The following is a 15,344-nucleotide window of genomic DNA, read 5'->3' on the forward strand; positions in this document are numbered from 1 at the left end:
AGAGAGAGAGAGAGAGAGTGAGAGATATTCTACTATATTCTCTCTCTCCACTCCCCCTGCCCCCACCCTCAATCCATACTGGGTAACTCATTACTTCACTTCCAGGGGATCCTACCTCTTCTGGCCTCAGAGGTAACTAAATGTCCATAGATGTAAATTAAAACTGAAAGAGTCAATCTTAAAAAGTTGAAGTTAACTGAAATGGCAAACAAAGGTGCCCATGACTAAAAGCGACTTGGGGAAGGACAGGGTTCACTTCATCTTACCTCAGGTCAAAACCAGGACTGAAGGAAATGGGGCAGGAACCTAGCGCAGGAACCATGGAGAAATATTGCTTGCTAGCTCCTTCCTCTCTCTTCCTCCCCCCCCCCCCTCTCCTTTCTTTCAAACTTTACTGTGTGTGGGTATTTTGCCTGGATGTCTGTACTTGTATCATATGTGTGCCTGGTGCCCACAAAGGCCAGAAGAGGAGGACGTCAGAGCCCCTGTAACTGGAATAATGAGCCACCCAATGGTAACTGAGTCCAGATCTTCTGCAAGAGCAGCCAGTACAGTTAACCACAAGCCACCTTCCCAGGTCCCACTGCTGGCAGCAATCGAGACAATCTCTCATAGACATGGCCACAAGCCATTGTTGAGGGAATTCTTCAGCTGAGGTTCTCATACACCTCTAGGTTGTATAGAACAGACAATAATAAAGTAACTAGCACATAGAGTATAAATTGTACCAACATTTTAACATCGGGGTTCAAAGTATTCTGACGTCCATGTAAGACAGCTGCACGAAAGCCGACAGGAATGAGCTGGCTTAGTGCAAAGACTTACAGGTTAACATTTTATTTTAAGTGCCAGAGCATTAACTTCAAGCAAATGGTAAAATGATAAAAACGCATATTGTGACCTATTGCTGGACAGAGGCACAGCTTTAAAAACAACAGACTAAACGGAATTCTAAAGTTTCTAAAATTTACACCCCCAACTAAAGGCAGAAATAGTATCAGCAGAGTAAAGGCTCAGGACGAAGCACACAAGCACACACACCTACCCTGCGCGTCTTCAATTCCAATGCTAAGGATCATCCAAACCTGGGAACTCCGGGTATCTAACAGGAAAGTGGATAAAGTGGAGCGTTTATATGTCTGTCCCTTTATTACTAAACAGGAAAAACAAAGCAATTGACAACTGCAAAGATGAGCAGTGAAAACATGCTGAGGAGGAAGCCGTACAAGAGCAGATATTTGAAGAGCTTCCATTCAGTTCTTGCACAGAAAAGAACCTAAATCTATAGCGGAAATTACTCAAAACAGCATTTTCTTTTCTTTTCTTTTCTTTTCAATACAGGGTCTCATTGTGTTTCCCCAGCCGGCCTGCATGCACCACCACACTTTGAAAAACAGCAACCGTCAGCAGACGTGAAGGAAAATTAAGCCAAAGAAAAATATGAGGGAAGGTTTTAGCCCACTCTGCCCTCACTCCGGAGTGCTCTTTTGCCTCAAAAGAAATGTGACTCACACATGTGCATCTTCCAGTGTTCACTCAACACTCTGAATCCTGCACTACTTGTGAATAATGTATGTGTCTTCACACAAGCATGGGCCACAAAAGTTAAAATATGCAGGCACGGAGACTCAGTAAATGACATATATATTGACATACATGAGAAACCACATTGGTGATTATAATTTTTGAAATGCACATAGAAAAAAGAGAAAAGAATAAAACACTAGATTCTTTAGAATGGCTATTCTAACTGTATGGAGGTCCGTTAAGATGGACAGACTTTAGGGCTGATAAATTTTGCTGTTTTTATTTTGTTTGCAGACTTTTTAGTAATCAAATTCATTAAAAATAAAATGTTTGTTAATGTTTTCTAAAAGTAAGATAATATTGTATACTCTAGAATGCGAGTATAATATGTCACTGAACAATTCCCTCAACCGTCCTATGCATTGAAATTTTTCATGATAAAAGTGTTGGGGAGAAATCATGCAAATGTAACTACTATGCAGCTTTCTCTAGAAAACACCCCAAGACTTCATAGTTACAATGATGGCTAGTTTTGAATGTCAACTTGACACAACCTACAATCATGTGGGAAGAGTCTCAATTTTTGGAGGTGCCTACATCAGGTTGCATGTTGGAGGGCCCGGGGCAGGGTGGGGGGCGAGAGGCTTGCTTGTTAACTGATGTGGGAGGCCTACTCTCTATGTGGACACACTCATTCATAGGCTGGGCTCCGAGCCGTGTAAGAGTAAGACAGCTAGATGAGCAGTAAGCATGCAGCCTGGCTGCCTTTACTTATGTGGTATGTGGATAACGTGCTGAGCTGCTTGACTCCTGCCTTGACTTCCCCTAATGATGGATATTTGCCAAACAGAAATGAAACTGGAAGTTAGAATTAAAAATGCCATACAAAGTAAGTGCGTATCTTCACTTTCATAAAACAAAAGACCAGGGAGAGGCATGTTTCATTTCGTATATTCACTCAAAAATTTTAGGGGCTGGCGAGAGGGCTCAGTGGGCAAGAGCACTGACTGCTCTTCCGAAGGTCCTGAGTTCAATTCCCAGCAACCACATGGTGGCTCACAGCCACCCGTAATGAGATCTGACGCCCTCTTCTGGTGCGTCTGAAGACAGCTGCAGTGAATTATGCCAGAGCAAGTGTTCCAGAGCGAGGGGGGCTGGCAGAGGTCCTGAGTTCAATTCCCAGCAGCCACACACATGATGGCTCACAGCCATCTATACAGCTACAGTGTACTCATACACATAAAATAAATAAATCTTTAAAAACAAACAAACAAACAAAGGGAAGGAAAGATCCAACCCCAGGAAGCTTGCTCTTGAGCCAGCACAAGCATACTATGGTATATGGACCCACATTTCCATGCGAACCCACAAAAACAGAATAAAAAAATTTAATTGATGGAGAAACAATAAAGAGGAAAGTGATTAAGATTTGGTAGAAGTGCAATGATTAAGGCTTCACATGAAAGCCCAAAGACACAAAGTACTAAGGCTTAAAGACAGCCATAGTCAAGGTCTCAACACCTGTAGCGAACAGTATTTTCTTTTCTTTTCTTTTTTTTTTTTTTTGTTCCCCGAGACAGGGTTTCTCTGTGTAGTCCTGGCTGAATGGAGCTCACTCTGTAGACCAGGCTGGCCTTGAACTCAGAAATCCTCCTGCCTCTGCCTCCCAAGCGCTGGAATTAAAGGCATGCGCCACCACGCCCAGCCTGTGAACAGTCTTTTCACTCTACATTTTTCCCCTGTGCTCAAAAGCTACGGGCAGCGACTTGCTGTGTGTTTACACACAAGCAATCTCGATGCATTACGCATTTTCCTACCCAATCTGCTCTCTGAGCCTAACTGCTCCTTGCTCCCTATTTCCCTTGCCAGATGAAATATACCTCCATCTCTTCCCCAGATAAAAACCTAAGTTCCCTGCTCTGCTCCCGTGCAGGCATCTCCCATCAGTCACCAGCATCCACAGATCTCTTCCCTGCTGCCTCTAGAACGGCCACCACGTTCGTGTACTACTATTCCTTCCCTGGATTCTTACAGGACCTCACAAAACAGCCTTGTTACCTCCTGCATCGTTCTGGAGTAGGCCCATGGTCAACACTTTCCAAACAAGGTGTGTTTTTGTTTTTGAAACAGGAGTTTTTAAGGTTGCTGTTCCTGTGTATCTGCCATGTTTGTGTAGATACTGACATCTACACAGGTTAAAAGGCATCAGGTCCCCTAGAAATAGGGCTATAGTGGCTCATGTATGTAACCCCAGCCCTTGGAAGGCAGAAGCAGGAGGTCCAGGAGATTAGGATTATGTCCAGACACACAGTAAATTTGAGGCTAGCCCCAGCTAAATGAGACCCTGTCTCAAACAAGACAAAACCAGAAAAAAAAAAAACAATTATGACTCTATTCATAAATATATACATATAAACATACAAATGACACACTGAAATATATGTATGCGTGCATGTGCATGTCTATGTGTATTAATACATGCACGTGTATATAATACAAACATTAAATCACTTTTAGTGGTATCTGTGGAGGCCAGAATAATGAATGGCTTTAAGTCTGTTTGGAAAAAGAAGAACTGAGATCTACACTCCCAATATTTTCTGCAGTCAATAGATTGATTTTGTAATAAAAAAAAAGTACAGAAATAAAACTGCTTTTCATGCCATAAAAAAAATTTAAAGGTGGGTTGTCTACTTGTTTTAAAGTTTTGCTCTTAACTGGCTCACATTCCCACCTTCTGTTTCAGAGTCCCAAGTAGTGAGGATGGATATATACATGGGCAGCACTCAAAGTTATAACTCAAAAAAGGTTTATTTTTGTTTCCAGTAGGTTTTATATCGACTATTCATAGTAAAAACCTTAGCAAAGGTTTGATGATAATGTTCTCTTCCACTGCTCATCCAAACTAAAAACATTAAAGAAATGCTGAATGAACTTCGGTGGTTGACAAAGAATATGAACTTAAGCCTGAGTTCATTTCAGTGTCGAATTTTACTTTCTGGTTGAATTAAATGATTTATAAAGCCTCTATAAGCTTCAATGTCCTGATTTCTAAAGTCGAGTAACAGTAACACATCATACAACGCATTTGAGAATAATAAACCATGTACTCAGAGCCTTTCGGGTACTTGTAATGCTCTGCACACTCAAACTTGGGCATCCTGACCGTTATTAGCCGAAACAACACTTTGGCAAACTGAGATAATAATTAATAGTGAGTTTTAGAACCACGGTAAGCACACGGAAACACGCTAACATTTGCTCAGCTGACAAATCACGCTCGAGGTCCATGGCATGCTGTGAATTACCATCATTCCTTTAGTCAGATTAAGATCCTGGACTTCCTTTTTCATTTCTAATGAGTGAGAAACGAGTCTACGTAACTCTGATAGAGTCCTTCAAACTCTACTCACTGCAGACCAGTAGCCTTATTTCTACCCACACTTCGGAACCCATCTTATGTGAAGGCTATTATAAGCTACAGTGATTATTTCTAAATCTGGGAATTCATGATGGCCTTGAAATTTCCCAGTGAACTATAAATGGCTGTTGCTTAGCACAGTCCCACAACACTGGAATTCAATTCTAACTTCTGGTTTCAGTGATTATAACAATACAGATTTGGAGCCAGGTGTAGTGGGAAATGCCATGTGATCTTGGCAGGAAGGAGGCTAAAAAGGGAGAATCCTAAGTTTGAGGCCAGCCTGAACTACATATATAGCTAGATTCTGCTTTCTATGTGTTGATTTTGGAGAAAAAAAAAAAAAAGATAGACCATAAAGTCTTCAAACACATTGAAATTGCTGTTAGTTATTAATGCGAATAAGGCACAAGCATGCATAATATTTAATAGCATTGAATACTTAATCCAACTAAATCAAAAACCAAACTTCCCATTGTTAAAGACAACTACTAGAAGAAAGTGTGGTTTTCCTGTTATCCCAAGGAAACTCTTAATTTTCCAAGAGTATGTCTTGGACACTGATGATTCCAGAGCAGACATTTATAGTCTGGCAAGTCTCTTTACATTTACCAGCTGCCAGCTTCTGCTCAGAACTACTTTAGAAATTGGGCAATTCTGTCCTAAAAAGCAAGCTATCTACTACAGCTGGGAAAACACACATCTCACTTTCTTCCACAGACAATTTCTCCATTAACATGAGGAAAGGAACCTGGTCCTTCCAATGAGGTTCAACATACTTGAGTTCCAAGAACTAGACTAGCTATGATAGTTACAATCCAACATCAATTCCAGAAAAGATTATTTGAAGATTAGAAAAATGAGGCAGCACATACTCAACCAGGTCTAGACCGTATCTATCAGCTCATTCCAGGATCTGGGAGAAGCTAGCTCGTCGCAAATCAACTTCCTGGAAGTTATTCATTTAACATTAAAATCACATTATTATTTTATAATTTGTTCCACTATACAACAACCTGATTTAAAATGAAGGTCTCCCCATAAAGCTTACAGTGAAACTGAACATTCCATGTGGACAGCCCACGGAGTCAATCCTGAGGTGGGACAAGTACCCTCGTATGAAAACAAAAAAGCGCCACAAAGGACAAGTATGACTGGAGGGAGCTTCCGCCTTAGGGGAATGCTGGGTAGTAGGAAGTACAACCCGCTAATGCACTGCCCACGGGCCTGTCTCTGACAACGGGAAAGGGCAGTGACGCGTGACTAAGAGGAGTCAGCAGCCTGTGATGTTCTGTTCACACGCACAGGTAGTGCTTGGAAGTAACAAGAGCACAGGGTAACTGAAGACAAGCACTACCTATATATAAAAATCTCAGCCAAATATAAACTGCTTGACATTCCTGAGGTTTTGCAGTTCCTTGCCCTGCGCTTCTATAAAACATTCAAAGACGATACAATACTCATTAGTACACTTTTTTTTTTCAAGTTAACTTTTAAAAATGAGCTTAATACTGGGATTTTCTCGCCACATCAACCCGGGGGGTTATGAGGAGGAATTGCTTTCACGGCAGACTACCTGCTGGAATCTGGTGAAAGTGACCAAGCCGAGCTGCTTCAAAAATAGGCCACCTTGTATTCTCACATAATATGAAATACAGAAGTTCTTCTTTAAGTCTATCTTAGAAGCTGAAGTCAGAGTATGCAGTAATGTCAAAGCTACAAACTGTGAGATGATATCACACACACACACTCTCTCTCTCTCTCTCTCTCTCTCTCTCTCTCTCTCTCTCTCTCTCTCTCTCTCTCACACACTGTAGCTCAAGCCAGCCTGAAACTTACTATGTACCCCAGGCTGGTCTCGAACTCACAGCAATCTTCCTGCTTCAGCCCCCTAAATGCTAGACATGGGCGACCCACCCAACAGTCTTTCTTGTCTAAGAGCCAGTGACACTGCTTCTCTGGCATATGGCTAGACTCCAAGTTGAAGGACAAACTGTTCTTACATTTCAGTTGTGAACTGACAAACACATGTAAATTTTTTTTTTTTAAAAAAATTTGTAATGTGAGAGTGTCTTTAAGCAGGCCCCCAAATCTGTGGGATTTAAAAGAAAGTTCACCGTTAGAACCTACGGGGGCTGGAGAGATGGACCGGTTGGAAAGAGCACTTGCTGCTCAGGAAGACCATGAGGGGGGTTCCTAGCACCCATGTGGTGGCTTGCAACCATCGATAACTTCAGTTCCATGGAATTCAAAACTCTCTCTTCTGGCCTCCAAAGGTACCAAGCACACACATAATACACATATACAAGCGCAACACTTTATACAAAAAATAAAACCGAGTCAATCTTTAAAAAAAAAAAGTACATCCTAAATTCTATTTTTTGCAACTGGGTAACAAGCGTTCCCCATCACTTCGAGCTTGCTATTTCTAAATCAGCACTTCCTTTTCCAAATAAAGCCTCACTTCACTCGCTGTTTTCTTAACGAAGACTGCTCCATTGTATCTTTCAGTTCAGATCCACGTAGTTTTCCTAGGTTGCCCTTTCCCACACTGCATGCCTTCACTGGATAGATGTGCGTCACTCAATCCTTGTCTCCTCAGCTTTCAGAACTGCAAGAAATTGTTCTATGTAAATTATCCAACATCAAGTATTATAGCAGCACAAAATAACTGCAACAGAAATAATAAGCAACTTTATACTTAAATGTCAGTGGTAAAAAATTTTATTCATAGGCATACAATATAGAGTACTTTACTAAAAGTTTAATTAGTGGAGCTTTATAAACCATACGGTGGAAAAAGAAAGCATCTTCAACAAATGGTGCTGGTCTAACTGGCAGCCTGCATGTAGAAGAATAAAAATTAATCTGTATTTATCACCCTGTACACAGCTCAAGTCCAAATGGATCAAGGACCTCCACATAAATCCAGATACACTGAATGTAATAGAAAAGGAAGTGGGAAATAGTCTCGAACACATTGACACAGGGGAAATTATCCTGAACAGAACACCAATGGCTCAGGCTCTAAGATCAACAATTGACAAATAGGATATCATAAAACTGAAAAGCTTCTGTAAGGCAAAGGACACGGTCAATAGGACAAAACAGCAACCTACGGATTGGGAAAAGATCTTCACTAACTCTACATCCGATAGAGGGCTAATATCCAAAATATACAAAGAATATTAGAATATACAAGAAGTTAGACTACAAAAACCCAAATAATCCAATTTAAAAATGGGATATAGAGCTAAACAGAGAATTCTCAACAGAGCAATCTCAAATGGCGCTCAACATCCTTAGTCATCAGGGAAATGCAAATCAAAACAACCCTGAGACTCCACCTTACACCAGTCAGAATGACTAGGATCAAAAACTCAAAAGATATGGAGAAAGAGGAACACTCCTCCATTGCTGGTGGGACTGCACACTACAACCACTCTAGACATCAACCTGGGCGGTTCCTCAGAAAACTAGAAATAGCTCTACCTGAAGACCCAGCTCTACCACTCCTGGGAATATACCCAAAAGATGCTCCACCACACCAAAAGAATATGTGCCCCACTATGTTCCTAGTGGCCTTATTATTTGTAATAATCAGAAGCTGGAACAACCCAGATGTCCGTCAACTGAAGAATGGATACAGAAAATGTGGGTCATTATCACAACAGAATACTACTCAGCTATTAAGAAGGACGACATCAAGAATTTTGCAGGCTGGGGCTGGCGAGATGGCTCAGTGGGTAAGAGCACTGACTGCTCTTCCGAAGGTCCTGAGTTCGAATCCCAGCAACCACATGGTGGCTAACAACCACCCGTAATGAGATTGGACGCCCTGTTCTGGTGCACCTGAAGGCAGCTACAGTGAATTACGCCTCACTGAGGGACCAGAACGAGCAGGGCCTGCAGAGGTCCTGAGTTCAATTCCCAGCGGCTATATACATGATGGCTCACGGCCATCTGTACAGCTACAGTATACTCATACACATAAAATAAATAAAAAATCTTTAAAAAAAAAAAGAGAATTTTGCAGGCAAATGGATAGAACTAGAAAATATCATCCTGAGTGAGGTAACCGGGATCTAAAAGGACATGTGTGGTATACACTCACTGATAAGTGGGTATTAGCCAAAAAGTTCAGAATACCCAGGATACAACTCACTGACCACAGGAAGCTTGAACAAGAAAGAAGGAAGGCCCAAGTGTGGGTGCCTGAAACACACTTAGAAGGGGAAATAATCATGGGAGACAGAGGGAGAGGAGGGGGGAGGGGAAAAGATGGGGCAAGATCAGGCATGGGGAGAGACAGGAGGGATGCCCAGAGAGACAGGAGAATGAATCAAAATATGCAGCAGTGAGGGTTAGGGGGTAGGGGGAACCTCTAGAAAGTCCCAGAGACCTGGGATGTGAGAGGCTCCCAGGACTCAATGGAGGTGGCATTAGCTGAAACGCCCAACAGTGGGAAGATGGAAACGGAAGAGACCACCTCCAGTAGTTAGACATGGCCCTGAGTTGAGGCAGGGGGTCACCTACCCACCTTCAAAGCTTTTAGCCCAGAATTGTTCCTGTCTAAAGGAAATGTAGGGACAAAAGTGGAGCAGAGACTGAAAGAAAGACCCAACTTGGGATCCATCCCATACTCACACACCAAATCCTGACACTATCAGAGAGGCCATATTGTGCGTGCACACAGGAGCCTGGCACGGCTGTCCTCAGAGAGCCTCTACCAGCAACTGACCGAGACAAATGCAGATACTTAACAGCCAGCCACTGGATTGAGGTTGGTCGGAGACCAATATGGAAGAGTTAGAGGAAGGACCGAAGGAGCTGAAGGGGGTTGCAACCCCGTTAGAAAGAACAGCAGTGTTAGTTAACCCGGGGCCCTCAGAGCTCCCAGAGACTAAGCCAAAAGCCAAGGAGCACACATGGGCTGGTACATGGCCTCCGGCACATGTATAGCAGAGGATGGCCTCAGTGGAAGAGGGTGCACTTAATCCTGTGGAAACTTGATACCCCAGGGAAGACGGATACTAATGGGGGTGAGTGGGCAGATGGGGGAGCACCCTCGGGGTGGTGGGGAGTTGGTGAAGAACTGGAGAGGGGGCCCAGGAAGGCGGGCAACTTTTGGAATATAAATAAAATAATTTATTCAAGATTTTAAAAAAAAAACAAACCTATGTACCTAGGGGCTGGAGAGAAGGCTTGGCAGTTTAGAGCACTTACTTCTCTTCCAAGAGACTCCAGTTCAGTTCCCAATACCCACATGGTGGCTCACAACTGCCTATAACTACATTCAATGGTTTGTTTGTTTTTTTCTTCCCAGGCACCAGGCATAACACATCAAAAAATAAAATATTAAATGAATCCACATATTTAACGGACATATAGAATTGACCCAGCTGAAGGCATAATGGTGGTGAGGAATTAGGAGCCCTGAAAACTGACCATGTAACAGGGTCCGAAATTTACGTGCTGCCTGGAAGCAACTCAGTCTATGTGCAATTAGGCAAGCCACAAAGGATCAAACTAAACAGTTCAGCCGTGACAAAGTTGTATCAAACAATACGTGGAAACTGAGTGGATTTAATGAAACGTCTCTTGATACGAGTAGCTGGTCACACTTATTCTCATTCCCAGTAAAAGAAGGGGAATGAATATTCTCCAGACTTTCCAACAAACCGCCTAAAGCCACTCTGTGGATCACACGCTGATGTCTAAGGCAAGACCGGCACTACTATCCCGAACATGCTGAAGGATGGTGTTCACACCCTTTAGGAATTGTATTCTCATGTTGGCTTCTTCCCATGTGTAGCAGCTATCAGCTGGCATCGTATCCAAATCCTAATCCAAGTGCTCAAAGAAGCCATTCACATGCATCTCTAAGCAACAGCTGTGTCATCTTTATAGTACGTCTAAAAATACCACTTAAAACATTAAATGAGTTTCATCTAACATTTAGAAATATGACTGAATGAAATACAGTCAACTCAATTCATGTTAACAGAGTCATTTAGCAGAAGGCAACATTCAAAATGACGAGTAATCCAATTCATAAAAAGTAAACATGTTTATGGGCCGTCCTTTCATTTCAGGAGTGTCCTCTTTCCCTGTGGATACACCATACCTGTAACTGTAAGGGCCGGGGTTTTCCTTGTTCATTTGTTCCCTGGTGCTAGGAACTGAACCCCAGGGCCCTTGCGTGCACACTGAGCTCCCGCCTTTCTACTGAGCTTTACTCCAGCTTTAGGCCTCATTTCTCCTCACTACTAGAGTAGTTATCTCCTGTGTAAAAGTCCAGACTGCAGAGTTCCTGGCTGTCTGACTTAATCAGTCGCCCTTCTACAACTCTGCTGTTGAAACTCCTGAAGCACATCTGTCTTTCCTTGGCTGACCTCATTAGCCACGGAGGCTGAAAAAGCAAATACCCTTTAGTACTCTCTCCTGAACATCCCACCACCACTGAGATAGACGGCCATGCCAAACACAATGTACATCTCATTAAAAACCCAATTTTCAGATACCCCATCCACCCTAGAGATGGGCTAATAGCCTGCCAGGCAATCTCACTGGACCTGGAGCTTGCTTGGCAATGAGGCTCATACTGAGTTTGGCCCTCTCTGGTCTTTAAGTTCCTAATTTCTAAAGCAAAATGGTCCTGAAACACACAAGGTTCCTTACAGGACCGAGAAGGCCACGTGCAACTCTAAGACAGCAGCAAAGCCTACAAGGTAAATGTATGACTAGTGCCAAAGCATGTATTTTTCCCCCTAGTTTAACTCCATCCAAACGGAACTCAAATTATATAATGAAAAAAATTATGAATATTTATAAAACATCCAGAGTAAGGTAACTATATTGTAAGTATGTAGGGAAGGGTTCGTATTGTTTACACTTAAGGAAAAATATTACACGGGCCTAATTTTCACACAGACAAACACAGAAAATCAGATGATAGTGTTTGCCATGCATTCCCAAGCACTGGGTCAAATACCTAAACATGGTAGCAGATACCTATAACCTCAATGCATAGGAGATGAAGGCAGAAAGATCATAAATTCAGAGTCACCCTTGGCTACATACAGAGTTTGAGACCAGCCTGGATACAAGAGAGTTTGATCACAAGAAAATAAATAAATGTACAACAAGGGAAAAAAGGGTGGTGGGTGGTGGGTGGAGAGATGGCTCAGTGGTTAAGAGCACCTGATTGCTCTTCCAGAGGTCCTGGGTTCAATTCCCAGCAACTACATGGTGGCTCACAATCATCAGTAATGAGATCTGGTGCCCTCTTCTCATATGTCTGAAGAGAACTACAATGTACTCAAATACATAAAATAAATAATAAATAAATCTTTTTAAAAAAACATTACTCGATGAATGTGTATATGATTCTATGTGAATATATCAATTTCTCTGTAATAATCTTACAACATTCCTAAAGATGTAATGAGAGCCTCTAACAAAGATGCTACACGCTTATATAAAAATGAGACAGCAGCCTACTCATCACAAATACAACTCCAAAAATAAAGTCAATATATATATATATATATACACACATAAATACACACACACACGGTGACTAACAACTGTCAAAGAAAATAAAATTACCTTTGTTTTAATATAATCTTCTTAGAATTATTGATAGATCAAGCATATAAATTAAAAGCAAAAGCACCAAGCCTGAGCAATAATATTAAAAGACTCAAAAATATAGCCAGGCAAGGTGGCTCATGCCTGAAATTCCAATACTCCAGAGTCTAAAACAGGAGGACTAAATTCAAAGCTATCCTAGGCTATTTTGAGTTCAAGGCCAAACAGCCAGGAATTCAACAGGAAAACCTGCCTCACACTCTCACTCAAATTTTAAAAAAAGAAAAAGGAAAGGGGGAAGGGAGGGGTGGTGGGGAGGGAGAGAGGGAAGGGGGGAGGTAAGGAGGGAGGGGTGGTGGAGAGGGAGAGAGGGAAGGGAGGAAGGAAGGAGGGAGGGGTGGTGGAGAGGGAGAGAGGAAAGGAGGGAGGGTGGAAGGGAGGGTGGAAGGGAAGGATAACTCCTAATCTCAGAACTCAGGAGGCAGAGGCAGGAAGATCTCTGAATTCCAAACTAGTGAGGTATATACACAGTGAAGGGACACACACAAGCCGGGTATGGTGGCACAAGTGTTTAACTCCAACACTTGGTGAGGCAGAGGCAGGCAGACTGTTCAAGAACATTCTACACAGAGAATTCCAGGACCTGTAGAGTTAAAAAAGAGATCCTGTCTCAATAAAAAGCCAAGAATGACAAAATAGAAAAGCTAAAAGCTTAAATTTTAAAATAGACAGACAGACAGACAGACAGTTAAGTCAAAGAAACAAAAAAGAAGGAAATGACAAAAGAGCAGAAATCTAGACCAAAGAAACAAGTGAGAAGGTTAAAAAATAAACAAACAAAGCAAAACACCTGCTTCTTGGAGAATAATCTAGATAAGGAAAGATTTATGAAGAGTGAATAGAAGGGAAGTAACTTAGTTTTTTAATTAAACATTAGTGACTTTGTTTTTCAAACAAGATTTATTTTATCCATTTAAAGTGTTTTGTCTACATGTATGTGTATGTACCATGTGCACACAATGTCTGCAAAATCAGGAAAGTGTTTCAGATCCCCTTGAACTGGCATTACACTCACAACTGTGAGTCACAATGTAGATGCTGAGAATTGAACCTGGGTCCTCTGGAAAAGCAGCCAGTGGCTCTTAACAACCAGGACATCTCTCTAGATATCACACCAATGATTTTGTAATCTAAATGAAATGTCACAATTATCACACAATATAGAGTTTGAATGAATTTAAAAAAGAAAAACAGAAAAAAAAAAGACTGAAAAAGTGGTGCTGAGTCCGCTGATCAGTGGCCATGAGCAAAGTCCAGTCCTGAACTGAAGAATGAAGAAGTTCATGGACTAGAAGTTATCACTGAAGTTAAACGGAGGCAGACATGGACAAGGAATATGGCAGGGCTTTGATCCCTGTATGAATCTGTGACTGAGGAGGGTGTGGAGATGGTAACCAGTGGGCAGCAGAACAACATCGGGAGGGCGGCCATCCGAGGAAACAGCGTCATCATGTCAGAAGCCTTGCAAAGAGTCTGACCAGTGTTCAGTAGTGTGTCCACATCGCTCCCAAAGGCCTGTTTGACTGTGATATAGAACTGACTCATATACATTCTCATATGAAACTTTTTGCTAAATAAACTTTTGTGATACTCAGAAAGAAAACAAAAACAAAAAAAATGACTGAAGTAGTGACATTCCCCAAAAAGGGGACCAACAAGCAAACAAACCAACCAATCCAAACTCCACCATAAAACCTTTTTTTAAAAAAACAGGTGTGTAGTCCAGCCAAAACTACAGAGTAAGACCTGCTCAAAAAAAAAAAAAGAGGTCTGATCACAAGAAAGTTTGGACAGAATGAGAGCTTAGTAGAGAAAGGGGCACAATAAACAGCAGTTTGGAGGGGGTGAGGGGGACAGTGGGAAGACGACTCCACTGGTAACAGTGCTTGCCTAGCGAGCCTCAAGACCTCAACGCCATCCCTAAAACTGTGGGCAGAAACAGGAAGATTCCTAAACTTGCTGGCCAGCTAGTCGAGCAAACCTGGTGCGTCCAAGCATGCAGTGGCAGCGCATGTCTTTAATCCAGGCGCTCAGGAAGTAGAGGCACGTGGGACTCTGAGTCTGAGGCCAGTCTGGTCTACAGAGTGAGTTCCAGGACAGCCAGGTCCACACAGAGAAACCCTGCCTTGAAAAAGAAAGAGGAGGAAGAGAAGAGGAGTGACATAAGAAGACAGCAGGGAGTGACCTCTGGTCTCCTCACGTACACACGCCTCACGTGTGCGCGCATGCCTACACATACACACTCACCAACAACTTTTTTAAGAAAAATTAATGGGGGTTAAAGAGATGGCTCAGCAGTAAAAAAAAAAAAAAAAAAAAAAAAAAAAAAAAAAAAAAAGCACTTGCTAATCTTGCAGAGGGTTCATGACCATGTATAACAACAGTTATAGGGGATCCAACACCCACTCTCTTCTGACTACTTTGGACCCCAAGCATGCACAGGGTGCACTCACAAAGAAATTAATGTTTTTGGTCTCTCTCGTAAAGTCATTTTTCCTAAGTTGAAATAATCAATTAAATGAATATTAGAACTGAATAGAGGTTCTTAAAACTTCTATTATTAAATATATGTGTGTGTGTATGTGTGTGTGTGTGTATATATATATATATATATATATATATATATATATATATATACAGTTTTCTTAATAGTTCAAAGTCCATCAGGCGGTGGAGGTGCACGCCTTTAATCCCAGCACTTGGGAGGTAGAGGCAGGTGGATTTCTGAGTTCGAGGCCAGCCT

The 15,344-nt window shown here is 41.9% G+C and overlaps 1 protein-coding gene and 1 pseudogene across 20 annotated transcripts in view; one reads left to right on the top strand and one right to left on the bottom strand.

Moving 5' to 3' along the window:
* The window catches only part of Enah (ENAH actin regulator), a 119,582-nt gene that overhangs the window by 67,535 nt on the left and 36,703 nt on the right, over nucleotides 1–15,344 (bottom strand). Inside the window, exon 2 of one of the 20 annotated variants that reach the window (XM_031337049.1) lies at nucleotides 7,413–7,559. The exons of the other annotated variants lie outside the window; for them this stretch is intronic. Coding sequence (XP_031192909.1) covers nucleotides 7,413–7,447 — 35 coding nt within the window. The 5' untranslated portion in view covers nucleotides 7,448–7,559. The remainder of the gene's footprint in view (nucleotides 1–7,412; nucleotides 7,560–15,344) is intronic. 20 annotated transcript variants of the gene reach the window in all.
* Nucleotides 13,873–14,078, top strand: LOC116068043 (annotated as a pseudogene).

The sequence above is a fragment of the Mastomys coucha genome, unplaced genomic scaffold (assembly GCF_008632895.1).
Source record: "Mastomys coucha isolate ucsf_1 unplaced genomic scaffold, UCSF_Mcou_1 pScaffold1, whole genome shotgun sequence".
NCBI lineage: Eukaryota > Metazoa > Chordata > Mammalia > Rodentia > Muridae > Mastomys > Mastomys coucha.